This window comes from Symphalangus syndactylus, chromosome 16, assembly GCF_028878055.3.
Source record: "Symphalangus syndactylus isolate Jambi chromosome 16, NHGRI_mSymSyn1-v2.1_pri, whole genome shotgun sequence".
Lineage (NCBI taxonomy): Eukaryota > Metazoa > Chordata > Mammalia > Primates > Hylobatidae > Symphalangus > Symphalangus syndactylus.
Window position 1 is genome coordinate 33,101,338 of NC_072438.2, and position 23,904 is coordinate 33,125,241.

Consider the following 23,904-nt stretch of genomic DNA (forward strand, 5'->3'; position numbering starts at 1 on the left):
TTATGCCAGGCCTTGAATAGTGTTTTACAAACATTATCTCATTTAACCTTCACAGCAACTTTAAGTATCGGTACCCTCTTCTTACGTAAGATGACACAGAGCAAATTTCACACACAAAATGGGAAACCCTGACCAAATGAGCACACATCTTCAAAGGCTGAATTTTTAATGCCAAAAGCTAAGTTCTTGAATACATAATAGACTTTCTTGTAAAGTCTGTTGTATTAGATAAAATATTAGAGTTGTTCCTTTAATACTAGACAATGTGAATTTGTCATAACAAATCTTTTTAATAATGAAATTTTACTGCTACAGAAGCTGTTGGTTAATAAGCGAACTCTTGCTCTTAAGAATTTCTTGTTAAATACTATAAGAGAGATGGCTGTGTTTTAGTCAGGGGTAGGCCAAGTCAGCTTTCCAGCCGCAGCATGACTCAGCGGGTTTGGAGCACAGGTGCACAACTCTGCACATTATGTAACCACACCGCGGGTGCATTAGGTGATCACTCGTGAGCTCGTGCTTGGCTTGGAGCCACTATTAGTCTGTAAAAGGTATAATTACTCTGCTAACGCTGTACATATGGCCTGTGCCTGGGTTGGCTCATGCCCGGGCTCACTTGCACCCAGAGAGAGAGTAAAGCCATGTTGAAACTGTCTACAATTCCTCGAGTCTTTTTCCAGTTACCCGCCACTGGTCTACCCACTCCCCTTGGTCCTCTGCTTGGGCTGAAACCTGACACTTGGCGTGACAATTGACATCACGAACAGGATACCAAGGAGAGTGAGCCTTCATTCCCTGGTGATTCTGGGTCAGCCATATGTCCACAACATGGGTTGTGGTGCCCAGTGTCAGCTGTACTGCTTGGATGGGCTCCAGTGGAAACCTGGGCAGCAGTAGATGGGTCCCCTGCGAGCATGGAGAAGGCACTGAAGCAGCTAGAAATGCAGAGCACTGAGAAGGAATGAGCTTTTGCCAGCAGAGTTGGATGGGCATTTTTGACTGTGCTACGAGAAGTACACACCCAGTCCCTGAGGGATGCAGTAGAGGTAAGGGCCCACCAGGTACAGATGGGGCACCTGGAGGCCTGGCTACACAGCTCAGAAAAAGAGTTAGAAGCTGCCATGAATGGGGACCTCCAGGCATAGGCGGGGCATCTGGAGGCCCGGCTACAGAGCTTGAAAAGGAATTAGAGGCTGCTCTGGATGCAGGCCTGGGTCTGTTGTCTTGGCCAGAGACCCCCACCTGGTCTGATACCAAGGAGGCTGTTGGCAGGATCAAGGGGTCCATGCCACGAAGAAGGGAAAGATGCCCCACCTGCAGGGGAGCCCTCAATGGGAGAAAAGGGGGTCCCAATGAGTGACACGCTCACAGATGTGGATAGATTTGATTTTGGCCAGGGTCAACCAAGAGAAAATTGATAAGCAGCCCAGTGAACTTTGTGGAGACAGTTGTTTCCAGAGCAACAATTCCAGAAAATACCCAAGCAGGAGAAGAGTGTTTCTGCGTGACCTGGTCCCACCCTGGCACTCCAGCCCAAAGACTATGTGCTGCAGCCAGGCGGGGTTGTAAAGTCTTTTCTGTTTGATGAGGGAACTGGCCAAAGTGCCCCTCCCGAGGAGGCCACATGTGCAATTAGCAATCCACTGGTCTCCCACCAATGTACAGAAAGTGCTGGTGCTGGTAGACACTAGCGCAGATATTTTACATGACTTGGCAGCTGTGCCGTCTATCACGGACTTGATGGACCACTTGATGGAACTGGGACAGTATCACTATATAGTGGACTTGGCTAATGCATTCTTTTCCAGAGAGCCAGGAACAGTTTGCCTTCATGGGAGGATGACAATGGACTTTCACAGTGTTGCCGCAGGGCTTTTTGCATAGCCCCACCATTAGCCATGGTCTTGTTAATGATATGCTAACCTCTGATTCTCTTGCAGATTTAGGAGCGGCAACACTCCCCTTGCCTAGAATTAAGATGGTGCGACTGAGACCGCCTTCCTTGCAGCCAAGTGGGCCATTTAGCGAGCATAAGCCCTATAGGTAGTTGACCGGGGCGCCCATTTGAGCTGAATGTACATGTGACCACAGATAGTTTTGGCTGGGGCCAATAGCAGTGCATAGAGCACTTGAGAACACCAATGGGCTTTTGGTCCCAGCTGTGGAAGGGAGCTGAGCCCCGTTGTTCATTGATAAAGAAGCAGTTCGTAACTCATATGCTGCCCTTCAGATTCACGAGAGCATGGCAGGACAGGCGTACGACTTGCCTGATAGTGTGATGGGTGTGTTCTGGATAACAATCCCCCAAACTGGGACAGCGCAGACATCCACTTTGGCAAAGTGGGGCACCTACTGGGAGCAGCAGAGTATGCTGAGTGCAAGTCCCTTAGCAGCAGAGCTGTAAGAGGTCATGGGACCTGTAGTCCTAATGCAAGATAAGGCCATGGTGCCCGAAGCAACCCTACACCTTGAGCCGTTGCTGTTTAAGGAGGGGCATCCCCCCATTCCTGATGGGGGGGCATGATACACAGATGAGTTTAGCCAAGGTGCTGCTGCTGCCTATAGACTACTGTTGCAGTCCAACCTAGTACTGATACCATATGGTTTGAAATGGGGCATGGGCAAAGTAGCCAATGGGCTGAACTTAGAGCACTGTGGATGGTGATCACCAAGGAGGTGACACCTATGGTAAACTGTACTGATACCTGGGTGGTCTGTCAAGGGTTAACCTTGTGGTTAACTACCTAGAAGTTACAAAGGTGACTAGTTGGTCACCAGCCCCTGTGGGGCCAGGCCATGTGGCAAGACCCTATAGGAGGAAGGATGACCTCCTCCGACCAAGTATGGGGACAAAAGGTAATCTGTTGTTGCCTGCCCCAACGCCTTTAAAGATAGGGGAACAAAAAGCCGGCTTAATGTATAAAGCAACATTGGGGTAACGTCACCATGAGGTGGTTGCCTGCCATAAGCTGGAGCTGTTGCTTTCTGTGTTGTTGTGTGTTATGAATTCAGGGCTCCACCCTATGGGCACGTGTCCCTGCCCAGAGGACAGCCTTGGCCAAGGAGGTGGAGTGTAAGAGAGATGGCTGCGCTTTAGTCAGGAGTAGGCCGAGGTGGCTTTCTGGCACAGCGTGACTTCGCAGGCTTGGAGCGCAGTCGCACAACTCCACACGTTATGTAACCACGCCATGCGAGGCTCATTAGGTGATCACCCACAGGAGCTCGTGCTTGGCTTGGAGCCATTGTTGTCTGTAAAAGGTATAATTACCTGCTCGCTGTACATATGGCCTGCACCCAGGTCGGCTTGCACCCACAGCTTGCGCCCAGTCTCGCTCATGCCCAGAGAGAGAGTAAAAGCCATGTCGAAACTGTCTATGATCCTTGAGTGTTATTCCAGCTACCCACCACTGGTCCACCCACTCCCCTCAGTCCTCAGCTTGGACTGGAACCTGACATTTGGCATGACAAATACTTTAACGCATATATTGGCATCAGTTTGTTCATTTATTGGTTAAGGAATCTTAATGTTGACTAATTTGAGTAAATTTTCTTTCTGCTCTAATTTTTAACTTTCTAGGTAGATTATGATAATCATGCACTTTATAAACATGGAAAGACAGGTCGAAAACAGTCTCCTGTGCGTATTTTCACCAACATTCCGCCCAACAAAATAATCCTTCCTACTGAAGAAGGGTACAGGTAAGATCACAGTGGAACTTTGAAGTACACAAGTCACTGAATATAAAGTTACATATGTCTATCAGTCAAATGCTTTCAGTATTGAATCATGTTATTCTTTTATTACTTTTAAATTAGGTCCATAATTTCATACTTAATTGAATTCAGATTGCACCCAGTTTTTGTAATGAGTGCTTTGTAAAGTTTTATCTACTCTAAATCTCAAGAAATGTATGCAGCTGATTTCTCTGTCCTTTACTCTGTAGATTTTGTTCTCTGTGTCAACGATATGTTTCTCTAGAGAATCAACACTGTGAGCACTGTAATTCTTGCACATCCAAGGTATGGTGTTCTTATAGAATGTATTTTTATTTAGATATATTCATTTTATTTTAGTTTACTAGTTTTATTACTTTTTCAATGTTATTTTGTTAATATGATTTGTATTAATATGTATTATTTATTAATTATGCTATAATACAGTATTTTAAATTATAGAGTACAGCAGGCTTTTAAAAATACTTAACTGCCTTCATCATCACCAACAGTTATTTGAATTCATCTTCAAATGGTACTGTGTGACTGCTAAAATTATCAGTGTTTCAAATAAGGCATTAAATGAATGCTCAATTATGTGTACGTTGAGGGCAAAATTATGGTGTTTCAAATAAGGCATTGATGTATTAGGTACCATCATCATTCTGATGAAATAATTAATAACATGTACTGTGCACTTTTAATATGCCAGACACTTTCCTAAGAGCTTTACATGGATTAACTCATTTAATCCTCACAACAGCCTTATTAGGTACAGTTACTCCTTGATTTTTTACAGATGAAGGACTGCAAAGGGACATCCTCCTATTTATTTATTTAGGTATTATTTTTTCTTAATAGACTTGGTTCTTTAAAGCAGTTTTAGGTTCACAGCAAAATCGAGCAGAAGGTACAGAGATTCCCCCTATGTCCCCTGCCCCGACACATGCACATTCTCCCCAGCTAGCAGCATCTTCCACCAGAGGGGTGCATTTGTTACAACTGATGGACCTGTGTTGACACATCATTAACACCCTGAGCCCATAGTTGACATTAGGTTCACTCTTGGTGTTTTACATTCTATGGGTTTGAAAAATGTATAATGACATGTTTTCCATGTTTTCACCATTACAGTGTCATACAGAGTGGTTTCACTGTTTTCACTAAAAATCTTTTGTGTTCCACCTATTCATCCTTCTTCCTGAAGGGTGTCTCTGGCTACTACTATCTTTTTACTGTCTCTGTAGTTTTTCCTTTTCCAGAATATCACACAGTTGGAATCATATAGTATATAGCCTTTCAGATTGGCTTCTTTCACTTAGTAATAGGCACTAAAGGTTCCTTCATGTCTTTTCATGGTTTGATAGCTGATTTTATGTTAGCTCTGAATGATATTCATTTGATGTACCACAACTTGTTTACTCATTCACCTACTGAAGGACATCTTGGTTGTTTCCAAGTTTTGGCAATTATAAATAAACCATCTAATTTTTTAGGAAGGCAGGGTGACCCTTAAGTTGTTTTGTTTATTTTAACTAAATCTGGTCAGAAAGGGCCTGTGAAGTTTAGTTTGGCTCATAAACACAAATTATTCTCCAAAGAAGAGGCTACATTTATATAAACATTAGAAAGCACATTTTTCATGATTATATAATGGTATTACTGGTTATACTTGTTTTTAACAATGTTAATATATCTGATTGTTTATATTTAGTTTTTAGTAGTTGAGACATGATGTGTATTCTTCATTTTAAAAAAATTATGCCCAGATTGCATAGTTTAAAGTTGAGGAAAACGAACTTATTATTTAGAGATGCACACAAAGGTGCTAAAAGGAAGGAAGAGCTAGGAAATGACAATCACACAAACTAAAGAGGTGTTATTTGGAGGGGAAGGGAGGGATGCTGTGACTTAGTAGGGGCATGGGGCAGTTTCCAGAGGGCTGGTGGTATTTTTTCTTGACCTGGTGGGTTTTATCCGTGTTTGCTTTACAATGCTCATTAAATTGGATATATTTTATGCACTTTTCTAGATATTTTTATTTCATAGTTTTAAAATTAATCAAACAGTAACCTGTAATCTATCTTTCTAAATTATGTAAAGTTCTCAAATATGAATTTCATTAAGGATTATGCACTATAGACACATAAAATTATGAATCATTAATTCTCTTGAAATTTTCATTTGAGTCCTTCTTTGTGCAGATTGGGTTGCTTGAACTGGAGTGGATTTTCAAGATCATTTAGATAAATCTCCTAGTTTTACAGTTAAGGAAATTGAGGCCCATCAAGGAGGCATTTGAGTTGAGTGGAGAAATGCATAAATTAAAATCAAAGTATTTAATTGTGAAGCCCAGAAAAGGCAGAAATAAGGAATGAATAATTTACACAGATTTTAATAAGACATTTTAATTTTTAATTGTAGAACTTGATTTTTAATAACAAATTAATTATAATTTAAAAATTGTTTTTTTTTGGTAGGATGGCAGGAAATGGAACCATTGCTTTCTCTGTAAAAAGTGTGTAAAGCCTTGTAAGTATTGAGACTTAGTGTTTGAGATCCTATGAACACATTTTAGAGTTTTTCTCAATCTAAATAGATTTTTCATTGGATTTATAAATGAAAAAATAATCAGCATAGAGACTTGTAATTTATTTCCTTTTTAATTTTATAGTTATCAACATGTGTGTTCTGCCTTGTTCCGCCTTGCACGAGAGATGATTGCTAACCTGTTTCAGTGTGGCATTTGGTTTGACTTATTTTAATAAGGCATTGTGTCACTCAGCCAGCCTCCATTGTGACAGTGGCTGTCAGCTCATAACTCATTGGAGAAGGGCTGAATTTGTTGCATGTAACAGAAAGAAGTTAGCTAGTTAATGTGGAATTCCAACCTCTTCTCCCTGGTCTCTTTAGCCAAACTAAAACTAGCTGTGCAAACTGGCCACAATACTTCAAGTAAACACTGTTCGTATATCCTACCCTAAAAGTCAATAAGATGAAAAATTACGTTACATGAACTTTTAAAACTTAATTTTTATTTTACAGCCTGGATCCACTGTAGCATTTGCAATTACTGTGCTGTTCCAGATCATTCTTGCGAGGGCCCCAAAGATGGCTGCTTTATTTGTGGTGAATTGGATCATAAACGCAGTATTTGCCCTAACATTGCTACATCTAAAAGAGCTAACAAGTCAGTCGAATACTTTACTAGAAAAATGTATTCCATCTGTGTTTTATACAGGATAATCCACAAAAGCATGCAACATTCAGAGGATCTTGAAGTGCCAAGTTAATTGTCACTTTCACTATTTAGTACTGGCTGCATAGATGGATGGAGGGAGGAGAGGAAGATGATTCAAAGAACTTGCTTTCAAAGAGCTTACAGTTCTACAGCTTAGAGATGAAAATAACCAAAATATGAGGTAGAAAGTGGTTAACTTTACCTCTCTTTGGCTTTACGTCTCATGTGTAAAGTTATAGGGGGTGACAGTTCATGCTTTATTGAAGGACATGATATTTAAGTCAGGCTTTGAGGGACAGATCAGATATAGACACATGATGGCAGGAAAGGCTGGAGAAGGCATTTCAGATTGAATAGCAAGTAATTCCACAGTAGGCAAATTGTAAGAAAGCTATTTCTTTGTATCAAATTTTAAGAAAAATATTTAGACATGCATAATGCTTAAATATTTGAAATTTTTATTACTTTTTTTCTGTGATTATTTTCACATCTCTCACCAATATTTGATTACAGCTATAGATTACAACTCAGAGTATGGGGATACCAATGACAATAGCTTATTTAGAAGAAGCATTGCTTCTGGAATAGTTATCCCCAAAACAAAACAAAAAGAGAAAAACATTGCTATTTTAACCGAGCTAATTTGAATGATTATACTTTTTTCCTAACTAAAAGGGATGATAGTGATTAAGTCCTTTTCCTTTATTGCTAAGAAAACTAATGTTACACAGTTATTAATTGGAGATTACCAGATAGCTAAATTTGACATTATATGAAATTATATGACATTATATGAAATTATATGAAAGTTCAGATTGGGCTACCATATGACTATGACTTGTAATTTAAAAAATTAATTTATATTAGAAATATCTGATAGTTTAATAATTATTTATGATAATGTTAGAATTGTTTCCCCTGTGTTTTATTTATTTGTGGTCAGTGAAAATTTTTTTTTCCATTGTCATCTAGCCACTTGAATTCTGGCTACTGTTACAACTGCCTCGTTCATACATTTACTCTACTTTAAATAATTATTTCCACTGAGTAATCCAGGATAAAGTAGAGTTTTAAAAATTTAATTAAAGGAGCTTATTGAAGAATCTTTTTTTTTTTTTTTTTTTAAGATGGAGTCTCGCTGTGTGGCCCAGGCTGGAATGCAGTGGCGTGATCTCGGCTCACTGCAAGCACCGCCTCCCGGGTTCACGCCTTTCTCCTGCCTCAGACTCCCTAGTAGCTGGGACTACAGGTGCCCGCCATCATGCCCGGCTTATTTTTTGAATTTTTTAGCAGAGACGGGGTTTCACTGTGTTAGCCAGGATGGTCTCGATCTCCTGACCTCGTGATCCGCCTGCCTCGGCCTCCCAAAGTGCTGGGATTACAGGCGTGAGCCACCGCGCCCAGCCTGAAGAATCTGATAAAATATTTTCCTTAGAATAAACCTTCAAAAATTGAATACAACCTCATAATCATATTAGTCTGGGATTGCTGTACCATTGTCAGGGTGATTCTGGGTGGTAGTCAGTAACATGCTCAGCCTTTAATTCTGTGAACTTACATAGAAACTGAATTTGCATTTTGATACTCTATTGTAGGCCCTTCATTGCTTCCTAAATAGCCTCAGCTAGTCTGTTTGGCACTAATATACTATTTCATTAGGGGAAATCATCTAGTATCTTTCAGGACTAGATCTTATCAAGTTTAATTCCAAGAGCAAATCCTTTGAGATGTGGATGCCTGATAATTCTTAAATAATGTTACTTTTTTTCTCAGAGAAGACCCCTAAACTCCTGTTAATAGTTACTGCTTTCAAAAAAAAAAATAATGAAATTGACAACAAAATTATTTTTTTCTTTACAATAGTGAAAAATAACAGCCTTTTTAGCATACGTGACATAAAAGGTCTTTCCATCTCATGCTTTTTACAGCTGTCTTATATTAATTTGTTTTTCCTTGGTGTTAATTTTTCTTTAGTTGCTAACTGGAATGATGCTGGCTCCCTCTTGTGGTTAAAGCTCATTTTCTCAGTTACATAAATACCTATAATTTAAAGGACAAATACTAGGTCAATTTAATTTTAAGACAAAATAAAGCTGACTTACAGTCAGTTCATCACCATTCAAAAACTTTATCTCTGGAAAGTTTTGTATATTCATATTACAAATGAATATTTTCAAATATTTTCCTCCTGTTTTTGTTTACCGTATCCCCTAGTGACATGGCTTCATTGACTTTGCCATTAGAGATTATACTATATTTCATTAAGTTTCCTAAATCATCACTTATCAAGAAATTATCCTACTTTAAAAAAGTGGGGAAATAGATTTATATAGTATGCACGAATCAGTATAATACTATAAAGATGATTTTTTTGGTTTTAGCTTTCAATCCTACTCCTTCTGTAGACTGTTCTATTTTGAACTGATAAAGTATCCCTAGTCCATAGTGCAAGATCTAAATATGAAAATATTTAAAGTTGTCAAGCAAAATTCTGCATAATAGTCATGTGGAACTAATAATAGCTAATATTTATTGAGTGATTATTATATGGTTAGCAGTTTGCATATATAAATAATTTAAAGTAGAGTATATAGTAGAGCAGAGATCCTGGAATCAAGCTGGTTTTGCAAGTTCCTCATGGGATGCTCATTGATTTCATAGCCTTTTCACCTAAAAAAGTAGGGATAGAGAGGGGGTGACTATCCCCCTTATCTCTGTCTCCCAGCTCCTTGAAGTCAAAGATTATGCCCATTCGGTTTTGTATTCTCAACAGGTAATATATGCTGAGTAAACAAAAAGTGAGGTATAAATTGAACCCATTAGGAGATACATTGTTTATGAAGCTCTTTTCCCAGGTTTATTCCTGACAAGATCAAGAATAAGCTTTTCCTATGGAGAAGCTTATGAGAGGTGAACCTAACAATTGATACGGCTGGGTAATCAGAGGAAGAGTCCTGGTTTGGCATTGCTGTAGCTCTGGCCCCTTCCTTGGTTCTCGATATGTTGAGTGTCATGGCATGATTCTGCTAGCCTGGAGAAGTGAATGGATGGGCCAGTAATTTTCTCAGCCACAGGTCGCCTGTAACTTAGTGTGGAGAACACCAGAAACAAAAAATCTGTTTTGTCTGGTTTGGTTCAGTGTTTTTAGAGGGTGAGTTCCAGCTTGTTTATTTTGAAGCTAATCTTCAAGATAAGGACCACAAAATGCTGATAACCCTGCGTGGCACTTGTCAGGACTTTTACATCCGCTGAGGAAAGGAAAATCTGTAGGACTTAGGAAACAGGCCCTTTCGAGGCTTCTCAGTTTTTTCCATTGTGCCGTTTCATTTTTCTATCTCTGCTTCCTGCCCCATGTATCAGCTCCTCTCCAAAAAAAAAAACAGAATTCAAGAATTTGGAGATTGAAGTGCTGAGTTGAGCAATACAGATGTACAAAAAACTTTTTTAAAAAGTCCAATCTCACTGGCTTTGTGTTTACCTCTGTGGTGTGTTTGCCCCGGACAGCTTGTTCTGAATCCAAAGTAACCATCTTTTAAAGAATTTTTTTTTCTCAGACATTTTGCTTGGTCAGGCCTCTGACTCTTTCCTTGTTGTTATGGTTAGGAGACTGAGGATTTATGCTTGCAATACAGTAGATTCTTTCCCTTCTTCTATTTTCTTATTTGGTTAGCTAGTTAATTAAACTTCAACATAATTACATAATTCACTGTGCTCATTCTGTGAAATAATTTAGCACCTTGTTTTCCAGAGCTGTCAGAAAGCAGAAGCAAAGAAAAAGTAATAAGATGAAAATGGAGACCACAAAAGGACAATCCATGAATCATACATCTGCTACAAGGAGAAAGAAAAGGAGGGAAAGAGCCCATCAATATCTTGGCTCTTAAATGTCCAGTGACTGCAGAATAAGAAAGATTTATGGTCCAACCTTTGATGCCATTTTCTGAAAGTGCCACACTGGACTTAAATTCAGCTGCTTCCAGAGGTGTGCACCTTTCTGAGCTAGATAACAGGCAGGTGGCATTTGCTGGCTTACAGTCCCTTATCTGCCTCTCTGGAGACTTGGGGAGTTGTTCCATCTTCAGCCAGTTTACTAGTTCTTTCAGCATTCATTTTTCCTCACTTTAAGTCTCTCCCAGTCACATTGTTCTATTTTTATTTATTTATTTTTTTTGAGATGGAGTCTTGCTCTGTCTCCCAGGCCAGAGTGCAATGGCACGACCTCAGCTCACTGCAACCTCTGCCTCCCGAGTTCAAGCAATTCTCCTGCCTTAGCCTCCTGAGTAGCTGGAATTACAGGCACACGCCACCATGACTGGCTAATTTTTATATTTTTAGTAGAGATGGGGTTTCACCATGTTGGCCAGGCTGGTCTCGAACTCCTGGCCTCAAGTGAGCTGCCGGCCTTGGCCTCCCAAAGTGCTGGGATTACAGGCATGAGCCATCTCACCCAGCTCCGGTTACATTATTCTAGCCTCTTTTATCCAAAAAATGGGCAGACAGCATTCTTTTGCCGAAGATGTCAGAAGAAAATGAAAGTGAAAACCTATGCAGTTTGTTTACCTTGAACATAAAAGTATGTTAATTTAAATAGGAAAATATTTTATGTTAAATATGAAACAATAGTTTAAACCCCACTTGAAAAGAAAAGTACAGTGTACAATTATTTTTAGACTGAATTTGGAGATGATGGAAAGAGTTTTTACAAAGGCACTGTTTAGATATACAGATTGTAATTATAATTACATTATTATTAAATATTTATTCTCCAAGTACTTTTTGCAGTTGTCCTCTGATGGTCTAGAATCACTTAAATGCTTGTTGAATGAGTGAGATGTTTAGAACTACGACTTGCTCTGTCATTCCAGTGTGTTTTAACCTATGCCGTAAGTTTCTGTCTTTGTAAAAGTAGTTCGTAGCAGAAGCCAGGATAGTTTGGTAATTAAACTCCCAAACTAAACTCATTCCTACCCTTAACATTTCCTGGCTGTATGATCTTGGCCAGGTCATTCTCTCTCTAAAAGCCCTGGTTTCTTCATTATTATCATTATTATAATGGGGAGAATAACAGCTATACCTGAGGTTTGTTTTGTGATTAAATTAAATGAGACCCAAGTGCTTGGCTCTCAGTTCTCCTCTGTCATTGGTGTGTTAGATTAACAATGAAGATTGTTACTGGGTCTAATGGTAATTATCTTTTGGCCCGATAACAAAGCATTGAAGGCAGTAATTTGAACTCCCAGAACAAACAGTCCATCTCCCCATTTCTCTGCTAGTTATTGTCTCCTTAAGACTGAATTGTTTTGAATGACTTATATTTGCATAATGACTTTTCTCTTGTTTCCAAACAACTGCTGTAGAGCAGATTTGAAGGCATCTTTGTTTGGGGTTAGGCAGAGCCCTGTAAGTAAGGGTGGAGGAACTGCACTCTATCTGGTATTTAAATTCCAGGTAAGTTAGGACTGATGCCTGGTGTAGAATGCTCAAGTGTGGCCCAGATGAGTGTGGCAGTGGTGTACATCAGTTGACATCAAAAGATGAGTTATACCCCTGGACTTCATAAGCATCAGAAAGCTCTTCTCCCCTTTGTTACATGGAGGGCTATGATAGGAGGGGCACATTTGGAGGTGACTGGGTGAGAATGAAGTTTGTAAAACCATTGTGAGAGTTCCCCTCTCTGATTCAAGCAAGGATAGGGACATTGCCTGACTTTATGGTGCTCACCATTCCATGATAAAATCTGTTGAAATCTCCTCTGAAACGAAGACACCTGAGGGACTATGACTACTGAAAAATTGGGTTCTGAAGGCCAACAGTTATTCTCATCACTATATTGCCTTAATTTTAAGATACCATCAATTATAAAATACAACATTGATTTTATCATAGCTTTTCAGGGGGAGAAGAGAAGTAATACTTCATTAATTTTTAGATTATCTGATTTCAGAAATACTGAAATGCAAAAAAATCTTAGAATTGAGGAAATAGTTATAATCAGGAATAATGTACTTATTTATTTTGAGACCGAGTCTTGCTCTGTTGGACAGGCTGGAATGCAGTGGCGGGATCTCGGCTCACTGCAACCTCTGCCTCCCAGGTTCAAGTGATTCTCGTGCCTCAGCCTCCCGAGTAGCTGGGATTACGGGTGTGTGCCACCACACCTGGCTAATTTTTGTATTTTTTGTAGAGACTGGGTTTCGCCATGTTGGCCAGGCGAGTCTCGAACTCCTCATCTCAGGTGATCTGCCCGCCTCAGCTTCCCAAAGTGCTGAGATTACAGACGTGAGCCACCACACCCAGCCAGGAATAATGTACTTTAAAACTTTATTACTGTCTTAGAAAGTTAAAAATAGGAAATTTGGCGATTTTACACTTACATTCAATTAATACTAATTTTAAGGACTTAATCTCTATTCCTTTTTCAGAGAATAAACTAACTGGTAGGCTGTAAAAATGTGTCTCTGGGAGGTAGAATGTGAAGCGGGATGAGGTCATTTATTCTTAATAGAAATCTGAACATCTGAACATTAAGATACCTTCTCAAAATAGCAATAGAAGAAAATCCCTGAAATTTGACAGATAACATTTTCTAAGCTTTTTAAAAGGACACTTTTAATAAATACAGCTAAATTTCATTCTTCTTCTTATATCATGAAACTTAATGAGAAACAGTCTTTTTGTAGGCCGGATTTCATGTTTTTTCCTACGTTAGTCCAGTACCTAGATGAGTTTATTACTCCATATTCCCCATTCTTTTCATCTGATACTGTTCTTTCTGCTTGGAATATGTCCCTCCATGTGGCCACTCCGTTCTCTTTTGGGAATCTTCCACAAGTCCCTGATACTGAAACCTTCTTTGGCCCCTTGACGTTCGATACCACATTTAAGGCCTTTCACATATTATTCTGTGATTATTTTTACAGATTTTATTTCCCTCAAGGATTTAGGTCTCTTAATGTCAGCACCCATTTCATCTGCTCTTGTGTATCTTGTGCCTTTTTGGTGCTCAATAAAAATTTGATGTAAGAATGGAATTTTCTAGAGGCTTTGAAGTGGTAGGCATGCCTGAAATACGGTCTGGACCCACTCTATTATGTTTCTTCTAGGGACTGAAAAAGGAAACAGATTTGTATTAGGAGGGACTTAGAGTCAATATGAGGACCACCCTAACATTGAAGTTTTAAATGTGGGGATGTGCTGTGTGAAGAAGATTAGTAGCCTTGTAGCAGGACAAGCCATGGACAAAACCCCACAGACACCGAGATAGTGAAGGAAGTAGCTTTTAATCAGTTGGAAGCATCGGCAGTCTAGTGTCTTAAAATCCGAGTTTGCTGAGTGCACAATTTCTGTCCCTTTTAAGGGCTCACAACACTAAAGATTTTACATGACAAAGCCATGATCGATAGAGCAATCCAGGGGGTATGTGACAGGGGCTGCGTGCACCGGTAATCAGAGTGAAACAGAACAGAACGAGAAGTTTCACAATGTCCTTCCATACAATGTCTGGAATCTACGGATAACATCGGTTGCTAGGTCGTGGGGTGAATTTTAACTATCAGGCTAAGGTCAGGCAGGCCCAGGCCTGGTTTTGGGTCTGGTACCTGGCACCCGGCTGCCTGCCTTTGGTTTTGCTTCCTTGTTTCTTCTTAAAACAGGTACTGAGCATAAAACAATATAGAACAATAGGGGGGGATCTCTTTCTCTCTTCTGTCAGCTTTATCTGCAAGACCCCTTCAAAGTAATCGGCAAAATACTAGGCATCTGGGAGAAGTTTGACTAATCTTGAAATATAAAATCACAACCTACAAAGGGTCCTGGTTGGCTGCCACTGCCTTCACAGTGTCCCTGTTGATCTCTCCACTGGAGCAGTACATCTGTTGACAGAGAAATAAAAATGTGTGTGTCTGTGTGTTGTTTTTATATTTCTTTTATGGTACTTAAATCATGCCCTGTATAAGAATGACTTTATATACTTGTTTAGCCCTGTACAGATTAGAAGCTCATTGATGGCAGTGCCTGTGGACATCATTGTGTTTGCTTACTAGGCACGTGCCTGTTCTACGGTGATTTGCCAGCCGCATCACCAGCCGCATCACCTGTGACCTCAGGTAAAGGGAAGCAGGCAGCCAGGCTAACACATTTCTTCACCCTCTAGGTAGTAGGTGCTCATAAATACCAACTGAGTGAATGGAAATGCCATTTAATATACCGCTTTATGCCTCACACCCTAACTATGCTATGTAAGAAGCAGATACACTTCAAGCTCTCTAGGTAGGACAGCTTCCACAAATCTAAAGGAAAATCCAGTTTTACTTATTTGATGTGATTTTAATTGGACCATGAGGACCTGGGTTGAAATTGAGGGTCAACTAAGAAGGTCATTGCAATAAAATAAAGATAAGATCTCTGCTATTTGATTTCAGGCAATTTAGTATAAATGTTAACTCAGCAAGATGAGGCTTTTAATAGCACCAACATTGAGCAACAAGATCTCAGAGCTCTGAGAGGCTGAGTTTTATCCCAGTTGTCTTTGGCGGAACAATTAGTTACAAGATCCCTGGTTTAGCTGCTTGATACCACTGGATACTAGAAGAGGTGAAACAGCTGGTGATCTCTAAGATGGTAGGCCTGAATAGATGGGTCAGTTTCTTCATCTGCAAGTGTGGAGAGGAGGAGTGGGAGAACACTAGAGGAAGTCAGCCCAAACATTCCACATGCTTAAAGAAGACAGGCCAGGTGCGGTGGCTCACACCTGTAATCCCAGCACTTTGAGAGGCCAAGGGTGGGGGGGGGGGTGGATCACCTGAGGTCAGGAGTTCGAGACCAGCCTGGCCAACATGGTGAAACCCCCGTTTCTACTAAAAATACAAAAAATTAGCTGGGCATGGTGGCGGGTGCCTGTAATCCCAGCTACCCGGGGCAGGAGAATCACTTGAACCCGGGAGGCAGAGGTTGCAGTGAGCCAAGCTCACGCCATTGCACTCCAGCCTGGGCTACAAGAGCGAGACTGTCTCAAACAAAAAAACCAGAGGAAAACAAAGGTTGCTGCCTGTTAACTTTACAGTTAATACATGAGCCAGGTAAATCAAGGAAAAATAAAAGCATCTCTAACCCTACCACCCAGAGATAATCACTATTATAACTTCCCTGTCTACTCTTCCAAAGATAGGTTCTTGCATAAATAGGTTTACAGACACATGCAAAAATTTCCTTCAAGAAAATGGAATTTTAAGTACATACTGTTTTATGACCCATGCTTTTTCATAAGTATATTGTGAACATCGATTTATGTCTGCATAGTATTCTTCAGGATAGATATATTTTTTAAAAATCTATGATGGGATATCTAGGTTGTTTGCATTTTTTCACTTTCATAAATAACCTTATAATGAACATGCTTAAGTAAAATTTATTTCTCCTGCCCTTGCCTCCTTAAAAAGCACTGATACCTGATCCCTGAGCCTTCTTCCCTTTTTCTCTTTATTCTGCAGTATTTTTCTAAGGATGAGGGAGGCAAAAAAACAGAGTAGGTAAAGCTAAAATCTTTATGGGGCAGTGGGAAAAAGAAAAGGCTGGAAACACGATGTGTTAATATTTCTTGTCTTACAGCTATTTTGGATCATTTCCAAGACCAATTCCTGCCCCCTACTGCCTACCAACACACATGAGGGTCTATAGCAAGCTTGTCTAACTCGCAGCCTGAGGCCCATGAGGGCTTTGAATGCAGCCCAACACAAATTCATAAACTTTCTTAAAACATTGTGAGAACTTTTTTGTGATTTTTTTTTTTTAGCTCATCAGCTGTCATTAGTGTTAATGTATTTAATGTGTGGCCCAAGACAGTTCTTCTAATGTGGGAAGACAAAAGATTGGACACCCCTGGTCTATAGCAGCATAAAACTCTGCTGTTTCCTGCCCACATCTGGAACTCCACACCTATGCTGTTTCCTTTGCTGTAAGGCTTAGAAAATTTATATTCTGTGAAGACTTAATGTGCAGGTGGTTATACTCTGTCCTTTGCAGCACGGTGTTTATGCCTCTGGGAACAGTGATTTTCACGTGCTGTATGGGTGTTTGTATTCAGGTAAGTTCCAGGAAAATGGACATTCAATTTCCGTAAGAATGTTAAGTGCGTAGATACTGGACCCCCACCAGGTGATCCATTATAACTGCCCCAAAACACTTAACACCTGAAAATGCATTTTGTGAAAAACAAAGGCAAATGCATTTTTACCTTAGGAATGTTGATTCTGGAAGAGTTGGGGGCACTTGCTAAGTTGTCTGTGGCAAAGGCAAGGGTTGCAAAGCCCCTGACAGGAAGCAGGGTAGGTATAAAGTCAAGGGTTAAGAACAGTACTTGGCACAAAATAGTTACTTGATGCTGAATGAATTTGTCTCCCTCCGTCATCTACTTCCCAGGGGCTAGATCCAGACAGAGGTCAAGAAGATGGGGCCTGCTGAAAGTTAAAGGTCCTGCGGTCTCTTTCTTCTTTGAATAAGTGAAAGGTAGTAAAAATTAGATGGCTTTCTACCATAAGTTTTAAGTTTAAGAACCCTATGATGACACTGTCACATTCTCTTAGGGAGGTCATAGCTGTGTGGGAACTGTCAACAGGTTGACTCATTTAAATGTGTCCTACATAAAGCAACATCAGATGAGTTCTGATTTACAAGTCTGCCAGGCTGGCCTGTGAGCTTCTGGGCAGAGTTCCCGTCCCATGCATTGCTGTAGCCTCAGTTCCTCCACATAGTAAATGCCCAAGTACCTATAGAAGAAATCGTGTGTGAGCCCACACTCTTTTTTTATTTTTTATTTTTTTGAGACGGAGTCTGGCTCTGTTGCCCAGGCTGGAGTGCAGTGGCGCAATCTCGGCTCACTGCAAGCTCCGCCTCACTGCAAGCTCCGCCTCACTGCAAGCTCCGCCTCACTGCAAGCTCCGCCTCCTGGGTTCACGCCATTCTCCTGCCTCAGCCTCTCGAGTAGCTGGGACCACAGGCGCCCGCCACCACGCCCGGCTAAGTTTTTGTATTTTTTAGTAGAGACGGGGTTTCACCGTGTTAGCCAGGATGGTCTCGATCTCCTGTCCTCGTGATACGTCGGCCACGGCCTCCCAAAGTGCTGGGATTACAGGCGTGAGCCACCGCGCCCGGCCCTGAGCCCACACCCTTTATTCGTTATGACGGGGCTGCAACTACCAATAAGTTGTGAGGGTTAAATGGGATGAGGTGTCACAGTATTATTTGCCTGTTAGGGAGGTTTTAGGGCAGGCGCCTCTTCCCTCTTCAAATTGGAATCACCCGAAGAGTTTTAGTAAATACTGGGCCCATCCAGGGTTAATTTTCTTCTAATTGGTTTGGGGTGCTGCTTGGACAGGGGGACTTTTAAAATTCTATACTGACCCACCAGGTCTGACATGAGAACTACTTGCTTAGTAACTGTCAGAGGAGACTCCAGCTGATCAGGACCTAAAGTTCATATTCTTTTTCATCTCCCCGTTGTCGCTGAAGCCTACCCCATAAACCCCTACCGTCCCTTTGCCCACAGCAGCGAATTTCCGGGAAAACAGGAAAGGTGTGCAAGCATGCCCACACACGTGCACACACGCGTTCCCAAAAGACCTTCGTGCGGCCGCAGGGGTCCGCCCCGCCCTTCTCGGGCCCTTCCGGGTCCCGGCGCCTAGCGGTCCCACCAGCACCTGGGTCCGGCGCGCGGCTCCCTTCCTCTCCGCGCCCCTCGGGGCTCCCTGCCCCGCCCACGTGCCCCGCCCTTCCTCGCTCCGCCCCCTCGCTGCTCCCTGCCCCGCCCACGGGCCGCATCCTACCCCCACCTCGATCCGCCCCTCTCTGCTCCCTGCCCCGCCCACCGCGCCCCGTCCCTGTCCGCCCCGTCTGGCTCTCAGCCCCGCCAAGCCCGGTGCGCGCCCCGCCCCGCCTCCTCCTCTCGCGAGGCAGTCCCGACGCCGGAAGTGCCTGGAGCGCGCGACAGCGCCGGGGCGGGGCGGCCTGGAGGCTGTGGCGCGCGGCCGGCAGAGGGAGGGAAGAGGCCGCTGGGGCAGTGTTGGTCGGCCGGTGGGGACTCTTGCAGGTGCAGGCGCGGTCGGGGTTCCTCGTGGAGAGCCGGGGCTCTTGCCGGCCTCTGACTGGGGTGTCGTTGCAGGGCCGTCCCCATGTTGCGTTTTCCGACCTGTTTCCCGTCCTTCCGGGTGGTGGGAGAGAAGCAGCTCCCGCAGGAGATTATTTTCCTGGTCTGGTCGCCCAAGCGGGATCTCATTGCCTTGGCCAACACAGCGGGCGAGGTGAGTGAGCCGGCGGGAGCCCGCCTGTGCTGGGTCTGCTCCCGGGGGGCCCAAGAACACCGAGCCCGAGCCTGTTCATTCGGGCCACAGGCGGCCGGCGCCTCAGTTTCCCCTTCTGCAGACATAGCTGGCCACCTGCTACCCCTCCCCTGCCTCCCAGGACGGCAGTAAACTTTAAGTATATATGCGAAAGGTGATGTCTGTGCCATTTTCGGTACTTTTATGGCTAAAGTAACAGTTTTCACACAGCTTAACACCGTCACGCAATCCTGCTTCCCCAAGTCTTCTTCACTCATTGGTTTATTAGTTAAATGAACTTTTAAAAAAAGCCCACGACGTGCCACTCATGAGCTAGACATAGTGGTAGATCCAGGGACCCTGCCCTAAGTTTGCTTACCGTTTTAATAGCAGAAGGAAGAGTTATTGTCAAACTTAACCTGCAAATGTGCGTGCATGTAGCTGCCACACAGGATGTATTTAAGAATCTGGCTTCTCTTGTCCACGTTTTATACTACGGGTTGGATAACCACCTTCCACTAAAAATACCTTTAAATTGGACAGGGAAGGGATGCATTGGATTCCAGACAGAACGTGCATGAGTGTTATCAGCATTTCTTGTTCACATAAAACTTCATCGAGTATAAACCAGTTGTACCCAAATTTCTGCTGAGAGTTACTACCTGCCAGCCGTTTTGTAAGGAAACCTTCACCTGTGCATCTTTCCGCCTCTGGCTTGAGAGTTATCTGGCCATGTGAGAGTTGTATAGAGTCAAATTTGGAAACTAGGTGATAAGGAAATCTTAGCACCCTGCAGACTACAGCACCATGTTATCTACCATGATCCAGTCGCCAGGGCATTGATGTCTAATTTTTCAGGGCCCTCCATGGAATCTAGCTAGTTTCCCTCCACTGCCGGGATGCTTTGAAACTCTGTCGTGGCTCTAGAGAGCAGCAGGTTGGGTACAGTCACAGAAGTAGGAGGGAAGGTAGACAGGAGGCACATCCGTAAAACCAGATGGGTAGGCGTGATAGAGGGCACTGTTACATCCATTTTCTCAGTGAAGGAAGAAACAAGGGCATTGTCTATGGGTGAAGATGGAGAAGAATATATTGGAAGTTTGAGGAGAAAGAAGAGGTATGAAAAAACTAACAAGGCAGGTGGACTTGGGAAACCTAATAGGATTGCCCGTCAGTGTTAAGACCCACACGAGATCGGTGTTATTATTTGAGAGACACTGGTTGAATTAGGTTGTATGTGTCTCTCTCTCTTCTGTTTGGCTGTGTGGGTGCAGGCATGGTTGGGTTTAACCAGGATTTTCGTTTTGCAAGTATGACAAAGAAAGAGAAAGATGAAAGAGAGTTGAAGTTATGTGCAAGGGGGGTAATTGTGTTTCTGAACTTTGGGTTCTAACCTGATGAAGGACGGAAGTGAAGGCATGTGTGGGGAGAGGGACAGTGAATAGGTGGTAAAATCAATAGACTGTATCCCGGTGAGGTCAAAGAATTGGAGTTGAGTGTTGTAGAGATGACCTGGAAAGAAGGGTGGTGGATGGAAAGTGGGAAGTTTGAAATGGAGATTTTGGTGGCCCTGCAGTTGTTGGTAATGACCAGGCCGGAGGTGTGACCCTGGGAGTGGCTGAGTGCAGTAGAAGATGTGATCACTGGAGGAGAGGTAATTGAGAGCTGAAAAGCCAGGACATCATAGCTCTTGAAATCACCAAAAACAAGGATGAGTGTATTGTTAGAAGGCATGAGCGAGCCAGGTATCCAGATCTTCAAGGAATGAGGGGAATGGCCTAGAGGTCTGTAGAGGACTGCAATTAAGATGGATAGCGGGTGGTATGGTCTGATTGCATGTGATTCAAAGTTAGGAGATTTTCAAGAATAGAAGAAATGGTCAAGCATCAAGGAAGACACCTACTTCATCTCCTATCCCAAGAATAGCAGTACAGGCGCTGTGGGATACAAAATGGTCACCACCTAGCAAGGCTGCAGGGAAGCATTGTCCTCAGGTGAGAGGCACATTTCAGAGAAAAGTATGAAGATATTAATTTCATGATGACACCTGACCATGAGCTGCAGAAAGCACAGAGGAAGAGTTTCAGAAGTAAGGAATGGCAGGAATGGTTTCAGAAAAGAGAGGGTCAAGTCCAGGGGATGATGTAACCAGGAGTGAAGGGTGCTGTGAGCTGTGAGATAAGGCAGGGTCGTGGTGACTGAGCTGAGTGTGGAGATGGGGAGGGGTCTTGGAGGAGCATGTGCAGTGATGAGGCCTTTTCTTCCTTACTGTCAGTGGTTGTATAGAAGCTGCAACAGGGGCAGTCGTAGAGCTCTTGGGTAACATTTTGACCTTCCAAAGTGGGAATTTACTGATGTGGAAATGGAGAATTAGAATGGTTAAGTGATTTGTCTAAGATCCATGGCTAGTGAGTAACACAGCTGAAACTAGGTGCCACGTGGACTAATTCCAAGCTTAGTATAATTTGACTGTATTACAGCTAGCTACCTTTTTAGTGGTGTTTGTGTTCTTTTATTTCTTTTTTGGTTGTCACCTTGGACAGCCGCCTTCTTTATAAAAGATAAGTCTCCCGTTGACATAAAAGATTAGGTACAGGGTTAGATTAGACCTTGTTTTACCCATTTATTTTAAAATACCTTGTGTTCATTCAGACACTGTTGTCTTTTTCTATTCTTCTGATAGCTAAGTATACATGAGAGATGGTCATTTAAAAAAATTTTTAGTAGGGATCTAGGTTTATTTTATTTTTGGAAATGGATTTTTAATTTCTTGCCATTATATCTGCTTTGTCTTAGGTTTTACTTCATCGACTGGCAAGTTTTCATCGAGTTTGGAGTTTTCCACCAAATGAAAATACAGGAAAGGAGGTGACGTGTCTGGCGTGGAGACCAGACGGCAAACGTAATGATAATATTACAAAAAATATGTTTTTATTTTCACAAAGAGTATTCTGTAAAGCCCATTTTCAGAAAGGATTTATTGTTCTTAGTATACATTGGAATTATAAATGTCAGTTTGGGAACTTTTTTAAAAAAAAGCCTTAAAATATTTTTATAGAACTCAGATTAATTCTGCTATCTTGTTTCTTGGCAAAGATATCTCTTAAATAAAATCTGGCTTCTCGGCAAAGATAACTCTGAAGTGAAATCTGATGGAATATACAAAATGTTTTGGTTTTGTTCTTTCCACTGTCATCTTGTCCTGTATTATTTGGCCCAAGCACCACTTGCCACTCGCCAGTGAGTTAGTTCAAAGCCACCATGGCCTTTTTCTTTCATAATATATTTTAGCATGAAATGTGTGGCTCATATTCCCTTGGTGCACGTGTGTTTGCCTCACCTGGGGGACTATCAGCTTTGACCCCATACCTTCCATTTCTGTGTGTGATCTTTCTTCTGGTACCCTCTTATGTTAAAGCCTATTATGGCTCTGGTGACTGAACTCTCCTTTTCCATGTAATGTTTTTACAATGACAGTCCGTATTGGAACTGTTGTACACATACAATCAGCACAGTAAAATGCTGTAAACCCTACAGCTTAAAGTTCATTTGTATCATTGGTACTTTAAGAAAAAAGTGAATTGTTTTTGTAAAATATGTGTTGTTCTTTGCTTAATTTTTCTGTAGATATAAAGTATTTAAAAATTTTATTGATACTTTAAGAAAAAAAGTGAATTGCTTTTGTAACATATGTGCTCCTCATTCCTTTTTTTTTTTCCCCCCAGACAGTGTCTCACTCTGTCGCCCAGGCTGGAGTGCAGTGCAGTGGTGTGATCTCGGCTCACTGCAACCTTGGGCTCACTGAAACCTTCACCTCCCGGGTTCAAGCAATTCTTCTCCCTCAGCCTCCTGAGTGACTGAGACTACAGGCATGCACCTTCATCCCTGGCTAATTTTTGTGTTTTTTGGTAGAGAAAAGGTTTCACTGTGTTGGCCAGGCTGGTCTCAAACTCCTGGCCTCAAGTGATTCGCCCACCTTGGCCTACCACAGTGTGGGGATTACAGGCGTGAACCACTGCACCTGGCCCTCATTGCTTAATTTTGTCCCTAGATAAATATAAATAAGTACATAACAATTCCCTAGGCAGGGCGTGGTGGCTCACGCCTGTAATCCCAGCACTTTGGGAGGCCGAGGTAGGTGGATCATGAGGTCAGGAGTTCAAGACCAGCCTGGCCAATATGGTGAAACCCCATCTCTACTAAAAATACAAAAATTAGCCAGGCGTGGTGGCAGGCACCTGTAATCCCAGCTTCTCGGGAGGCTGAGGCAGAGGATTGCTTGAACCTGGGAGGTGGAGTTTGCAGTGAGCCAATATCGCACCACTGCATTCCAGTGTGGGCTACAAGAGTGAGACTCCATCTCAAAAAAAAAAGTCCCTGAAAGCAGATCACTTAGAGATGACAGTTGTTTCTGTTTTGGTGAACATCTTTTCCAATATTTCCCAATAAAATACATACATGTAGAGATCTATATATAATTTTATCAAAAGACGGTTATTTGGTGCATGCCATTTTGTTGTATAGCTTTTTCTTTTTTTTCCCCCCCACTCACTTTTTCCCATGTCAGTGTGGATAGATTGACCACATTAATGTTAATTGCGTACTAACCCACTATATTTATATATTGTAATTTACTAA

General features: G+C 42.1%; 2 protein-coding genes across 8 annotated transcripts in view; both read left to right on the forward strand.

The window, feature by feature from the left end:
- Positions 1-11,727, forward strand: part of ZCCHC4 (zinc finger CCHC-type containing 4) — a 56,744-nt gene extending 45,017 nt beyond the window's left edge. For 3 of the 6 annotated variants that reach the window (XM_055245906.2, XM_055245909.2, XM_055245908.2), the window contains 5 exons: positions 3,578-3,699; positions 3,945-4,020; positions 6,195-6,246; positions 6,760-6,904; positions 10,704-11,727. In XM_055245906.2, the coding sequence (XP_055101881.1) occupies positions 3,578-3,699; positions 3,945-4,020; positions 6,195-6,246; positions 6,760-6,904; positions 10,704-10,839 (531 nt within the window). In that variant the 3' untranslated portion in view covers positions 10,840-11,727. The remainder of the gene's footprint in view (positions 1-3,577; positions 3,700-3,944; positions 4,021-6,194; positions 6,247-6,759; positions 6,905-10,703) is intronic. The other 3 variants (XM_063619765.1, XM_055245907.2, XM_063619766.1) reach the window with 2 other exon arrangements.
- Positions 11,728-18,812: 7,085 nt separating this feature from the next.
- Positions 18,813-23,904, forward strand: part of ANAPC4 (anaphase promoting complex subunit 4) — a 42,425-nt gene continuing 37,333 nt past the window's right edge. Inside the window, exons 1-3 of one of the 2 annotated variants that reach the window (XM_055245892.2) lie at positions 18,813-19,037; positions 19,110-19,248; positions 22,063-22,168. In XM_055245892.2, coding sequence (XP_055101867.1) covers positions 19,120-19,248; positions 22,063-22,168 — 235 coding nt within the window. In that variant the 5' untranslated portion in view covers positions 18,813-19,037; positions 19,110-19,119. The remainder of the gene's footprint in view (positions 19,038-19,109; positions 19,249-22,062; positions 22,169-23,904) is intronic. The other variant, XM_055245893.2, reaches the window with a different exon arrangement.